This window comes from Heterodontus francisci, chromosome 11, assembly GCF_036365525.1.
Source record: "Heterodontus francisci isolate sHetFra1 chromosome 11, sHetFra1.hap1, whole genome shotgun sequence".
Lineage (NCBI taxonomy): Eukaryota > Metazoa > Chordata > Chondrichthyes > Heterodontiformes > Heterodontidae > Heterodontus > Heterodontus francisci.
This window is the reverse complement of record NC_090381.1, coordinates 80922889-80938323: the sequence shown is the minus strand read 5'-3', so window position 1 is coordinate 80938323 and position 15435 is coordinate 80922889. Positions and strand designations below refer to the sequence as shown.

Here is a 15435-nt window from a genome sequence, read left to right as displayed (position 1 = left end):
AGTACTGGAAATTGCAAGGTAAACCCATAGGACCTGTTGGGGTATGCAAAGTTAGTGCAGAGGAAAAGACTTTGACTGAGTATAGCAGACCAGGCTATAGCTTTAACGATAGCTGTGACTGGGAAGCCAGATACTCAACCTCGGCACTCCTTTTAGTTTAATAAAATACCTGAGGGTTATAATGAATTTTTGTCAAACAGGAGAGTAACTCCGTATCCTGTAAGTGAGGCAGGAAAACTTCTTGTACTCAGGGACGCAGGAGCAACTCAAATTCTCTTGCTGAGGAAAGATATAAGGTTTCCACCAGAGAGCGCCTTGAATGCTAAAGTTTTAGTTCATGGAATTGACAGGATACCTTTGTACAAAGTATGCCTAGAGGGTGTCTTAATATCTGGGATAGTAACTGTAGGTGTTGTCCAAAGTTTGCCAATAAAGGGTATTGATCGCCTAGGAAATGATTTGGCTGGATCAAAGGTATCAGTTTATCCTATAGTTACAGAGGAACCAAGTGAAATTAAGGAAATGGAGCAATTACAGGAGCAAGTTCTAGGAATATTTCTTGTGCATGTAGTTACCTGAGCAATGGCTAAACAGGATCTATTATCGGAGGTAAAAGGGGCATCACAAATAGATAGCCAAGCATCTGAAACCTTACTTGGGGATTTAAATAATCCAATGAGATGTTTCACAGATCGTCTATCATTGCAGCACAGCAAGCTGATCCAGAGATATACCGAATGGCACAGACAGCTCTGTCAGAAGCTGAGGCGAAAGGAGTTCTGGAATGCCATTATATGGCAAATAGGGTTTTGAGGAGGAAATGGAGACCGCCTCATAGACCTGCCGATGAAGACTGGACAGTTGTTGAACAGAAAGTGGTACCACCTAAATATCGACCAGGATTATTAAGGTTAGCACACGACATTCCTTTTGGAGGACATTGGGGAATTCGGAAGACCAAATCACGCATAAGCCAACATTATTACTGGCCAGGTCTTAGAAAGGATGAGACACAATTTTGTAGGGCATGCCACACCTGTCAAATGGTGGAAAAACCACAACCTACCGTAAAACCAGGGGATGAAGTATTAGTGTTGTTACCCTCACAGGGAGAACCAGTGAAAGCACGGTTCAGTGGCCCATATAGAGTGATCAAAAGAGTCGGTAAGGTAGATTACTTGATTGACACCCCTGATCGCCGGAAGAACCACCGGTTGTGTTACATTAATGCTCAAACAATATTACCGCAGGGAGGAGGATAAGCCAGTCCAGGTATGTCAGGTAATCGGGACTGTGGAGAAGGAAAAGGATAGTGAGGATGAGGCAGAAGTAGACATGGTAAATTCTCAGCTTGAACCCCCAACTATCTAATTAGTGAATGCAAAATGGTTAGGAAAATTAAACCATAGGCTTTTACACTTTGAGGCAAAACAGTGTGAAGTCCTAACCAGGGTTTTCACAACGTTTCAAAAAGCTTGTAGGGATAAGCCAGGATGTACAACCTTAGCCACACATGATGTGGGTACAGGGGGAACCATTCCTTTAAAATGACATCCTTGTTGCTTAGGTCCAGATAGACATGCCCAAGAGGAAGCACAGGTACAATGCATGCTGAAGGGCAGCTTAGATGAACTTAGTCATAATAGCTGGAGTTCGCCAGTAGTTCTAGTACCTAAACCTGACTGGTCACCCTGACTTTGTATAAGAGTGACAAAAGTCACTGCTGTAACAAAGGCAGACTGCTACCCAATTCCACGTTTAGAAGACTACATTGACAGAGTAGGCAGCGTTAAGTTTCTTAGCAAGATTGACTTGTTAAAGGGGTACTGGTAAGTTCCTTTTGACTCCTCAAGCCAAATAGATATCAGCTTTTGTAACATCTGATGGTCTTTATCAGTGCTGGGTGATGCCATTTGGGCTAAAAAATGCCCCAGCAACTTTTCAGAGATTAATGAATCAGGTGGTAGCCTGTGTTCCCAACTGTGTAGCATATCTCGATGATGTACTAATATATAGTAACACTTGGCAAGAACACTTAAACCAATTAAAACGTTTGTTTAAAAAGTTAAGAGCTGCAGACTTGGTGGTGAATTTGGAAAGGCAAGAGTAACTTACCTTGGACACATGTTGGGGCAAGGTCAGATATTACCAAGAATGGCAAAGGTGCAAGCCTTAATTGAGTTCCCTATTCCTAAATCTAAATGGGAAATAGAGATTTTTAGGAATGTGAGGGCTTTATTGGAAATTTGTATGGAACATTAGTACTGTGGCTGCTCCGTTAACTGACTTGCTACAAAAAAAAGAAAAACAAAGTGGTATGGTCAGATGAATGCCAGGCAGCTTTTGAAAAGCTAAAGGCAATCTTAATCAATGAACCAATGTTGGCTGTTCCAAATTTCACTAAACCCTTTAAATTAGCAATGGATGCTAGCGACCTGGGGGTTGCTGCATTCCTACTGCAAGATGACGAATCCGGCATAGAGAAGACAGTAGGGTATTTTTTTTAGAAAACTAAATTGTCATTAGAAAAAGAAACATTGGGACTTTTACTGACAAACATTTTGAGGTATATGTCCGCCAGGACTATAAGGAGATATTAATGTACACTGACCTTGACCCATTAATATTTGTGGAAAAGCTTAAGAACCGAAATGCTCGAATCTTGAGATGGATTCTGTTGTTACAGTCTTGCCATCTGAGGGTTGTACACATCTCGAGGGGAAAAATAATGTTATCGTCGACGCTTTGTTGCGGATTTAACTGTGGATGGCGATGACAATGCTGTAAATTATTAGTACAGTATATTTGTAAATGCGGGGGGCAAAAATCTGTTAGTGGTTTTTTTCAATTTGTATATTTTTTTTACCCATTGTAAATGCCATTCCTGGAATGGGGCGGGGGGGGGGGAGCGGAGGTGTCATGGTCCTGTAGTTTATTTTCTCCAGGGAATATGTGGTGTGTCTTTAAGGCTGGAAAAGGAGCCACACAGTTTTAAGAACCAGCAAGCCTCAGCAGTTGGAGAAAATGCATTTTGGTTGCCGTTGGATATAACCATATGGAGAGGGAACCAACCAGCTTCAGAGAATGCAGCCTGGTTACCCGGCACCAGCCATTCAGGGACCCAGGACCAGATATACAATGTTGCAATTATGTTTAAACTGGCTTTTTAGTTGAAAACAGTCTGTTCTAACAGAACAGCGACAGACAGCTGGTGTTAGCACCTGAAAGAAGAGCTCTCAGCCATTTAAACTGAAGGAAGAGAATTTAGTCTGTTTAATATCTCAAAATTCTAAAAAAAAAGTAAAGCCAAAACAGAGATCTTTGATAATTTAAACAGAAGGAAGGGAAGTTAGACTGTGACAATCTTTTATCCTTCAAAAACTCTAAAGTCTGATTGATTCTATTGAAAGCATTTGCAAGTTGTTAATTTGTTGTAATCCATTGCTGGAGAAGGAAAGCATCACTTACTACTGGAATTAGACTACTATTGAAGAACTGGTTTTCCCCATCGGACGGCTGTGAGAACTTCAAGCAACATTGGACTGTAAATTTGCAAGGACTCTAATTTTTTCTATTTTAAATGTTGTTTATATCTTCGTAGTGTTTAAGAATTTAGTTTTTTCTAATTAAACAGTTAAGTTGTTGATTTAAAGACACCTGGTTTGGTTAGCCTCATTCGGGGTGAATAGATGGTACAATTTGGCAGGGTCTTACTTTAATTTGGAAAGTTTAAAAATGATATGTTAAGTGATCTGTGGAGGGACGGGATTGAATTAACAGTGTGTTTCTCCCACCACAATCAGAAACGTATATTTTGATTGGGATTTTGACTGGAGCGGTCGGTCATAATAAGACATTCATGAATTGAATGTGTTCTTCTGAAACCAAAAGTGTGAAGTAGCCACATCATAACTGGACTATACTCATCCGTACATTAATGGATGGCTATGGATTCCACATCCTGGTCTATTTTGCAGTCAAAACAGGGGAAGAGGGTCATGTATTTTCTAACAGAAGATAATGAGAGATTTGTATCTTAAAAGGTAGCTCTCTGGAGAGAGCGAGAGAGAGATCACAGCAACATCACAAAAAGCCTGTCCAGCCAAGAGCTGTGAGGGGTCCAGCAAAAACAATTGAAGATCCCTGTTGCTAATTTTACACTTCAACTTGGTGTAGCAGAGTACTGAAAGTGACCCACCACCTTGAGTCTGATTTCTTAACCATCAGAAATGTATAACACCTCAAGTCAGGACTATGAACAACCCAGGCCTGCATCTTTAAAAAGAGACTGTTCTACTTAAGATTCAACAGGTTTACTGTAAACCACAAACATCGACCACACCTTGAACTCTTACCCTTTTTTCCTTTTATTAATTTTCTCAAGAATGCATGTGAGTGGTGTTGTGAACATTTTGTGGGATTGAATAGTGTTCAATAAATAGTTAATCTTCTCTTTTAAACCTACAAGAAAACCTGTCACTATCTGTTTATTTGACAAGTAAAACACTTGGGCTAACTCATCATTTTGAACAAAACATGATTGTGGTCAGTTGGGAGGTGAACAGTGGGAACTATCACCTGGCCATAACAAATTATTTACAACCAAGTTGGTGTCAAGTTCAAGAATCTTACAATGCTCAAAGGGTGTTGAGGGGCTAATGCATCACTGCTGTGCCATAAGGATGAGTGTCAGAATTGTAACTGACTAGTAGATTTCTACTTTGGGCAGAGCAGAAGCTGGACTAAAGGGATACAAACACTTTAGTAAGGAGTTGACTGAATTCAAGGATCTTGAAGAGGTGGTTAGATATGGAACCAGTGGTTGAAAAGGACTGGGGATTTGTGATTTTTGAGAAGGGTTTGATGGTTAACTTAGAGTCTTATGGTCTTGGACAAATGATTTGAGAACTGTTTAGTCTTAGATAACTTCTTTTTGAGTGGAACCTGTAAGTTAGGTACACTTCAGGGACTTGACTCCTGCAAATTTATTTGAGGTATATGTGACAGTATAAATGGTATATGTACAAGACCAATACTACTGCTTCCGCATTCCTTAACTATAGGTCTTGTTCACTGGCCCCAAACAAATATAAAACTTCCAGGACTTTCCTAAGCTACTGGGAGTCTCCTTTATCAGAGAGTCTTAAGAGCTTGATAAGTCCCAGCAACTTTGCTGTCACCTGGCAGCTATCTGGATGAGGTTCTGCTTTGGAACTCGGTTGCACACAACACAAATATGCTGGAACTGCTCAATTAGTTTGCTTTCCAAAACCTGAGCTGAGTGTTTCCATTTGTATCTGGTGTCCTAATTAACAATTAGATAATCTGAGCATTCAGTGCTAACAATGTGGGTTTTTTGTTTATGTACAACGTGTTTATTGTTGCATTTATCATAGTAATTGTATGATGTATTTTACATTGCAGACCAAGTTACTGGGAAGGCTATTGAAGTACACAATGTAGGTGGGTGGATATAGTGAGAAGACAGAAAGGTAGGGTTGAGGTGAATCAAAGTTCGGTTGGAAAAGCTGCTGTTCTCCCTGGAGTAAAAGAGATTGAGGGGAGATTTGATAGAGGTGTACAAGATAATGAACAGCTTAGAAACGTCACAGACCTGAAAGGTTAACTCTGTTTCACTCTACACAGGTGCCGCCAGACCTGCTGAGTATTTCCAACACTTTCTGTTCTCATTTGAGGGATGCTCTGATCCTGGAATCTGCCACATTGGCAGTTTGCAGAGTGGCATGGATACTGTAAGGATGACATGCCTCAGAGAGCCCAGCTAAATTGGAGGGACGTTAATGTCCTGCAGACCCCTGTCCGAGATCCCCTTCCTCTGTGCTGCAGCTGAAAATGTTTGATGTGCTGGGTGATAGTTAGAGAACTGTTAGCAGTTTAACTGAACCGGACAGTGGAATAAGGTTGCCAACTCTGGTTGGAGGCATTCCTGGAGGTTTGATCTAACTATGTTCTGATGTACAGATTTTCTTGCATTTATCTTAAAAGGCTGGGTCCTTGTAGTTGAGACTCTTGGTGGTTTTGCATCAGCAACTGCTGTGTGAGAAGAACCAGGAGGCTACCAGTGAGCAGGTGGAGAGGGAAATAATTCTCTGCATCTCTTACCCATTCGCTGCCCCTATTCCCCAGTATCCCTTTCTCCCCCAGCTACTATCCCCCATTCCCCCACTCTGCCAACCCTTGTCCTTCAGGGTCCTTATTCCTGTCTTCTCTCCAACTGGCACTTCCTGGCTTTTGTGCAATACAAAATTCCTTACCTGACATCCATAGGAAGAGAAACCCTGTGATACAGCAGGGCAAGCATTTTTTTTTTGGCACTATGGATGTTGTGTAAAAAAAGAGGGGTTTTCTTTGCCCTATGCACCTCAGGCTTACCTGCAAGCACTGTGTTTTAAGTTGCAAACAAACTTGGTATATTTAAAAACTGTCCACAGTTCCTAATTTGAGAGTGGCAGTGGTTTCAGGTGCAGCTTGCATTTGTTACAAACTGGTAAGCTATTTGGGACTGTCAATAGTGTGTCTGTCTGTAGTTTCACTATATACTGATGTAGCTATTCATCTCTGTCTCTCCTGTTTAAAACAGTAACATAAGTGCCATATAATTTATAAAGATCTTCATGACAAGATTATTCTATAGCATAAACCTATAAAGAATAGTGATGGCACATTATCATACTTCTGTAAAATAGCAAGTTAAAAGATAAGATAGTTCTTTCCCTAAATCAAATGCATCATTTAAAAACTTGAACATTTTAAAAAAAGAAATGTTTGACTCTCTACCTACAATATTGGCGGCAGAATTTTTTGGAGAATGTAATGGATAATTGCGTACAGTACACATTGATGCAGTGACTTCCTGGAGAGACCTAAAGAAACATGAGCAGCTATCTTACCTCCTCCTTGTAGACAGGTTCTCTTCACTTTCGGCCATTACTTGGACATGACTGGATCCCCCCTGACTGGCTTCATGCATCACTTCAATCTAAAAGGGACAGGGTGGGAGAGGAAGCCATGTAACTGCACAGGGCATTCTTTAAATAGGTCACTGATGCAGCAAAGGATTTGACTGAATGCAATAAATGCATAACTGTATCGAGCAAAATAGGTAGTATTAAACTGAAAACTTCATTTAATGCGGTTTCTGCTTTTACTGAAACTAATTTAGAAATATTTGTCTATAAGGTCAGACAGACTAAATCCTATAATAAAAGCGAAATACTGCAGATGCTGGAAATCTGAAATAAAAAGAAGAAATGCTGGAAATACTCAGCAGATCTGGCAGCATCTGTGGAGAGAGAAGGAGAGTTAATGTTTCAGGTCAGTGACCGTTCATCAGAAGTTCTGATGAAGGGTCACTGACCTGAAACATTAACTCTGCTTCTCTCTCCACAGATGCTGCCAGATCTGCTGAGTATTTCCAGCATTTCTTTTTATTTTAGACCAAATCCTATGCCAGATAGCATTTTTGTACAATTCAAAATGCTTTTCCTTCAACATAACATCAGAATCACCACCACTTTTATTTTTGCAGACTATAATTTTTTACTTGATGTTCTGAATGTTGCTTAATACTTGTAAGCTATGAGTTATTTATGTACTGATCTATTCCCAGACACTTCCTAATGCAAAATTCAATTGTAAGATCATGCCATTAAAGCAAATGTCCTTTAGGGAAGGAAATCTGCCATCCTTCTCTGGTCTGGCCTACATGTGACTCCAGACCTACAGCAATGTGGTTGACTCTTAACTGCCCTCTGAAATGGCCTCGCAAGCCACTCAGGTTTCGTAGCAGTTTGATACAACTAAGAAAAGGAATGAAACAGGACAGACCACCTGGTATCTACCTGGGCACTGGAAATGACAATGGCAAATCAGCCCTATCGACCCTGCAAAATCCTCTTTACTAACATCTGGGTGCTTGGGCCAAAATTGGGAGAGCTGTCCCACAGACTAGTCAAGCATCAACCTGAGATAGGATTCTGTGACTATGACTATGTTCCAGACAATGTCCCAAATGCCATCCCACAGGCAGGACAGATCCACCAGAGGTGGCAGCACAGTTGCATACAGTCAGGAAGGAGTTGTACTGGGAGTCCTCGATATTGACTCCAGACTCCATGAAGTCTCATGGCACTAGGTCAAACATGGGCAAGGAAACCTCCCGCCGATTACCAACAATCACACCCCTCCCCCTGTGCCCAGGCTGATGAATCAGTGCTTGCCCATGTTGAACACCAATTGGAAGAAGCACTGAGGGTAGCAAAAGCACAGAATGTATTCTGTGAGGGACTTTAATGTCCATCACTAACAGTGGCTCGGTTACAACCACTGCTGACTGAGCTGGTCGAGTCCTAAAGGACATAGCTGCTAGACTGGGTCTGTGGTGGGTAGTGAAGAAACCATCAAGAGGGAAAAACCTACTTGACCTCATCCTCCCCAATCGACCTGTCTTCGATGCATCTGCCCCTGACAGTATTGGTCGGAATGCCCACCACACAGTCCTTGTGGAGATGAAGTCCTGTCTTCCTGTCTTTTGCCATCGTGTTTAGATTAGATTAGATTAGAGATACAGCACTGAAACAGGCCCTTCGGCCCACCGAGACTGTGCCGAACATCAACCACCCATTTATACTAACCCTACGCTAATCCCATATTCCTACCAAACATCCCCACCTGTCCCAATATTTCCCTACCACCTACCTACACTAGTGACAATTTATAATGGCCAATTTACCTATCAACCTGCAAGTCTTTTGGCTTGTGGGAGGAAACCGGAGCACCCGGAGAAAACCCACGCAGACACAGGGAGAACTTGCAAACTCCACACAGGCAGTACCTGGAATCGAACCCGGGTCCCTGGAGCTGTGAGGCTGCGGTGCTAACCACTGCGCCACTGTGCCGCCCTATCACCATGTGGCACTATCACCGTGGTAAATGGGATAGATTTTGAACCGATCTAGCAACTCAAAACTGGGCATCCATAAGGCACTGTGGACCATTAGCAGCAGCAGAATTGTATTCAACCACAATCTGTAACCTCATGGCCTGCCATCTTCCTCTCGTCACCATGACCATTAAGCCAGGGGATCAACCCTGGTTCAATGAAGAGGACTACTTGCATGACAAACAGTGGAAGCAGCATGCAATAGACAGGGCTAGGTGATCTCACAACCAACGGTTCAGATCTAAGCTCTGCAGTCCTGCCACTCCAGTCATTAACAGTGGTGGACAATTAACTGGAGGAGGCACCTCCACAAATAAATCCATCCTGAATGATGGGGGAACCCAGCACATCCATGCATAAGACGAGGCTGAAGCATATGCATCCATCTTCAGTCAGAAGTGCTGAGTGGATGATCCATCTCTGCTTCCTTTTGAGGTCCCCAGCATAGCAGATGCCAGTCCTCAGCCAATCCAATTCACTCCACATGATATAAAGAAATGGCTGAAGGCACTGGATACTGCAAAGGCTATGGGCCCTGACAACATTCCAGCAATAGTACTGAAGACTTGTGCTGGAGAACTAGCCTCACCCTTAGCCAAGAATTTGATGAGGATAGCATCAAGGAGCCTTAGCAAAACTGGAGTCAATGGGAATTGGGGGGACTCTCCATTGGTTGGAGTCATACCTAGCTCAAGACAGGTATGGTTGGTGGAGGTCAATCATTTCAGTCCCAGGACATCATTGTAGGAATTCCTCAGGGTAGTTTCCTAGGCCCAACAATTTTCAGCTGCTTCATCAATGACCTTCCAACATCATAAGGGATGTTCACTGATGATTGCACAATGTTCATTCGCAACTCCTCAGATACTGAAGCTACCTGTGTCCAGATGCAGAAAAGACCTGGACAACATCCAGGCTTAGGCTGTTAGGTGGCAAGTAATATTTGCACCACACAAGTGCCAGGCAATGACCACCTCCAACAAGACAGAATCTAACCATCACCTCTCGACGTTCAGTGACATTACCATCGCTGAATTCCCCCACTATCAACATCATAGGGGTTACCATTGACCAGAAACTGAACTGGACCAGCCACATAAATGCTGTGGCTACAAGAGCAGGTCAGAGGCTGGAAATTCTGCGACGAGTAACTCACCTCCTGTCTCCCCAATGCCTGTACACAAGGCACAAGTCAGGAGTGTGATGGAACACTCTCCACTTGCCTGGATGGGTGCAGTTCCAACAACACTTAAGAAGCTCAACACCATCCAGGACAAAGCAGCCTGCTTGATTGGCACCCCATCCATCACTTTCAACATTCACTCTTTTTATCAACATTGCACAGTGGCAGCAGTATTTACCATCTACAGGATGCACTGCAGCAATTCACCAAGGCTCTTTCAATAGCACCTTCCAAACCTGTGATCTGTACCACCTAGAAGGACAAAGGCAGCACCTGAATGGGAACAAGCCACACACACCCCTGATTTGGAACTATATCGCCTTTCTTTCACTGTTGCTGGGTCATAATTCTGGAACTCCCTTCCTAACAGCACTGTTTGTGTACCTACATCCGAAGAACTGCAACGATTCAAGAAGGCAGCTCTCAACTACCTTCCCAAGGGCAATTAGGGATGGGCAATAAATGCTGGCCTAGCCAATGATGCCCACATCCCATGAACGGATAAAAAAAAATGTAAATTCACTTGAAAATGAAGTGAAAAGAATGAACACCTATATATATATTTGGTGCTCTTCATCTAAAATGACAGGCATCTGGACACGGGTTGCTTCAGTATCTGAGGAGTTATGAATGCTACTGAACATTGTGCAATCATCAGCAAACATCCCCACTTCTGACCTTATGCTGTTGGAAGGTCATTGATGAAGCAGCTGAAAATTGTTGGGCCTAGGACACTATCCTAAGGAACTCCTGCAATGATGGCCTGGGACTGAAATGATTGACCTCCCACCAACCACACCCATCTTCCTTTGTGCTAGGTATAACTCCAACTAATGGAGAGTCCCCCAATTCCCATAGGACCATTGAGTAATCTGGGTGGATTGTATCTCAATTTACTTCCTTTAGCTCTATTCCCCTGCAGCTCAAAACTGACTTTGAAAGTGAAGTGGTAAAACCATAGCTAAGCTAAACGGTAGGGAAGTGTGTTGGGCAATGGCCAGCTGTTATATCTTCCTGAATCATTGGTGATGGCTATGAACGGAATCGGACTGCAATTTCCTCACAATAGTTGGTTACTGCTCAGAAAATGGTCCCTAAGATAATTTGCATTCAAATAAATATTTGAATGTATGTTTTGCTTGAACCTGTTCACTTTATCACATCCTCTCGTGTGTTTGTGTGTATGTAAACATTGGCATAGCAGTGGGGCTCAACCAATGCAAATACTAACTGGTATTTCCTTACCTTTAAGTTTCCTTTTGGTTTCTTCATATTTCTTTTCTTTGCTAATTCTGTCTCTGTCGGTGGCTTTGAATTGCTAATGTTATCTAAACTTCTTCTGCTGGGAGCTGTGGAATAATAAAGTGCTTTATTGCAAAAATGTAAAAGTACACAATCAAGTGTTTCTGACTTCTGTTTAAAAAAAAAATTAAGACCCCTGGGCTGGTCACTTGTATTAAATTATATCTTATTTAATCTGTTACATTGGCATAAGATAGGTCTAAATAATGAACATATAGACCAATGCTTTTTGCATATTACTGCACATTGTATTGTATTTTACAGAAACCAGAATCAAACACTCTACTAAAATTTTCAGTCTGAAATCATCTGGTAAATTGCTTCAGAGAAAAGTACAAACTCAGTAGATCTGTCATGAGCCTTCACCTATTTCCTTGTTAAAGGTAACAATATACATAGTAACAGTTTCAAGTAAGAGATGACTGATCCATCTAGCACTCCATCAGAATTAGAAAACTTCAGTTAAGTGTATCACCACCCTTGCTTTGCAGAACAGTTGGATTGCAAAACCCTTTTGAAGATGTTCTGGTTGTGGCAGTATATGTATCAGACTTGATTGCTGATGGTTTAAAACAGGGATGTCCAACATATGGCCCACAGGCTAGGATCCAGCTCGCGGCCGTTCCTCATCCTCGCCAGCGCTCCATGACTGACGATGGGAAATTTCTCTTTGTCTTCTTGCACAGCGACCTTTTTAAAAACATCATGCTGCCAATTTCACAAATGACAGCTGCTGAAGCAGAAATGCATTTCCCAACATCGGACCAAATCGGAGTTTTCCGACTGTTTTCAAAAGCCCCCCTAGAAAACCCCAAATCTGTCCAATGTTGAGAAGCGTGTTCTTGCTTCAGCAGCTGAGCTGTGAAACTCAGCGTGATGTTTTTAAACAAACTGACCAACCACAAAGCTGCTGTGCTGAGCGTTCCCACTAAACTGTCATAGAGAGGGAGGGGTAGAGGGAACAGAGAGCGAGAACAACACAGATAGGGGGGAACACAGGGAGAGACAGAGACACAGAGAGAGATCTCACTCCTGAAAGATGGACATCTAACCAGAATACTCTGCATCGCTACATCAAGTGTGTGGGCAGAGATTGACTACTTGTGCAAGCAAAAACAATGCCAGCTATCTCATTACATCAGTTTTCAATATAGTGATGAGAAAGTAAGTCAATAAATTAGTCTTCTCATTTAAAGCTTCTTCAAAAAAATGCGCATTTGTTGTTGTTTTTATTAGTAAGATAAATTTTCAATGCCTTTATCTTTCGAAATTTGCTCACTGGCCCCGAGCTGAGCAAAAATCGTAATGCGGCCCTCCGCCTGAAAAGGTTGGACAACCCTGGTTTAAAACCTCCAATCTGTTTTCAAAAGATTGCACATTTGTTTTATTAATATTGCATATATTTTGTGTTGTCCAATAGGATTTTGATGCTCATCAAACTTATGGAGATTAGGTCATCATATTTGCCACAAGATACAAAATATATGCAATAATAAGAAAACAAATGTGCAATCTTTTGCAAATAGGTTGGAGGTTTTAAACCATCAGCAATTAAGACCGATACACATACACTGCCAGAGCCAGGTGAACAGCTTCAAAAGGGTTTTGCAATGCAAGGGTGGTGACAGACTGTTAACTGAAGTTTTGTAATTCTGATGGTATGCTCCAGTTTTTCAAAAATAAACACATTTCTTCAAGAGTAAGCTATCTCTATTTTGTCAGAATTGATGGGGTAGGAGACTGAGGGAAAAGGATCATCAGATTTCTATGTATTGGTTTCTGCTCCAACTCTAGCCTTGATTACGCTCTGTCAGCTGCCATCTCCAAACACATTGTCTAGTCATTTAATAGAGCCTTGGCTTATGGCTAACATTCTGTATTCTCTACTTTTACGTCATTAGCATCCTATTCCTTTCAATTGTTTGTTTCAGTAGATCTATGAAGATGGAGGCTGAATGCGTTTGGATGTTGCTGCACTGTCCTGTTTGTCAAAATTACACATTTCACTCCTTATTGGCAGCCATGCAGTGCTGTCCGTCACTCACGCACCTCAACTGTTTTGCGAAAGCTGCCAATTAGCAGCTAAACTAAACCAAACTCTTCAGTTAACATCCCCTGTGATACTGTACTGTTGTCTATTTTCTGGGGAAATCAGACCACTGTCCTTCGAAAGACCCTGCCCACTTTCACACAGGAATCAGAAGATCTAAATGTATCATTAGAGGCACCCAGAGCGAACAAGAGAGAAGGTAACAATTGGTGGATTATTTTTCTTGTTTCATTGAGCAGGTGGCCCTTTAGCTTCTAGGTCAAATGAAACCCAACAACTGAACTATATTCTGATAAACATAGTTGTGGTCTGACCAATATATTGCTGTGGGTCTGGAGTCACATGTAGGCCAGACCAGGTAAGGACAGCAGATTTCCTTCCCTAAAGGACATTAGTGAACCAGATGGGTTTTCACAACAATCGACAATGGTTTCATGGCCATCATTAGACCAGTTTTAATTCCAGATTTTTATTAAGTTCAAATTCCACCTTCTGCTGTGGTGGGTTTCAAACCTATATCCCCAGAGGAATACCCTGGGTCTCTGGGTTACTAGTCCAGTGATAATACCACGACACCACCACCTACCCTATCTTCAATGATGGGGGAGCCCAGCACATCAGTGCGAAAGATAAGGCTGAAGCATTTGCAACAATCTTCAGCCAGAAGTGCCGAGTTGATGATCCATCTTGGCCTCCTCCTGACGTCCCCAGCATCACAGATGCCAAACTTCAGCCAGTTCGATTCACTCCACGTGATATCAAAAAACGACTGAAGGCATTGGATACTGCAAAAGCTATGGGGCCTGACAACATTCCGGCAATAGTATTGAAGACCTGTGCTCCAGAACTTGCCGCGCCTCTAGCCAAGCTGTTCCAGTACAGCTACAACACTGGCATCTACCCTGCAATGTGGAAAATTGCCCAGGTATGTCCTGTACACAAAATGTAGGACAAATCCAACCCGGCCAACTACCGCCCCATTAGCCTACTCTCAATCATCAGTAAAGTGATGGAAGGTGCCATCAAGTGGCACTTGCTTAGCAACAACCTGCTCAGTGATGCTCAGTTTGGGTTCCGCCAGGGCCACTCAGCTCCTGACCTCATTACAGCCTTGGTTCAAACATGGACAAAAGAGCTGAACTCGTGAGGTGAGAGTGACTGCCCTTGACATCAAGGCAGCATTTGACTGAGTTTGGCATCAAGGAGCCCTAGCAAAACTGAGGTCAATGGGAATCGGGGAAAACCCTCCGCTGGCTGGAGTCATACCTAGCGCAAAGGAAGATGGTTGTGATTGTTGGAGGTCAATCATCTGAGCTCCAGCACATCGCTGCAGGAGTACCTCAGGGTAGTGTCCTAGGCCCAACCATCTTCAGCTGCTTCATCAATGACCTTCCTTCAATCATAAGGTCAGAAGTGGGGATGTTCGCTGATGATTGCACAATGTTCAGCACCATTCGCGACTCCTCAGATACTGAAGCAGTCTGTGTAGAAATGCAGCAAGACCTGGACAATATCCAGGCTTGGGCTGATAAGTGGCAAGTAACATTCGCGCCACACAAGTGCCAGGCAATGACTATCTCCAACAAGAGAGAATCTAACCATCTCCCCTTGACATTCAACGGCATTACCATCACTGACTCCCCCACTATCAACACCCTAGGGGCTACCATTGACCAGAAAATGAACTGGAGTAGCCATATAAATACCGTGGCTACAAGAGCAGGTCAGAGGCTAGGAATCCTGAGGCGAGTAACTCACCTCCTGACTCCCCAAAGCCTGTCCACAATCTACAAGGCACAAGTCAGGAGTGTGATGGAATACTCTCCACTTGCCTGGATGGGTGCAGCTCCAACAACACTCAAGAAGCTCAACACCATCCAGGACAAAGCAGCCCGCTTGATTGGCACCCCATCTACAAACATTCACTCCCTCCACCAC

The 15435-nt window shown here is 42.7% G+C and overlaps 1 protein-coding gene across 1 annotated transcript in view; it reads right to left on the bottom strand.

Annotated features, from left to right (window-relative positions):
- Nucleotides 1-15435, bottom strand: part of mcf2l2 (MCF.2 cell line derived transforming sequence-like 2) — a 401635-nt gene that overhangs the window by 210854 nt on the left and 175346 nt on the right. The window contains exons 14-15 of the mRNA XM_068042330.1: nucleotides 11391-11494; nucleotides 6912-7000 (exon numbers count right to left, since the gene is read on the bottom strand). Of these exons, the coding sequence (XP_067898431.1) occupies nucleotides 6912-7000; nucleotides 11391-11494 (193 nt within the window). The remainder of the gene's footprint in view (nucleotides 1-6911; nucleotides 7001-11390; nucleotides 11495-15435) is intronic.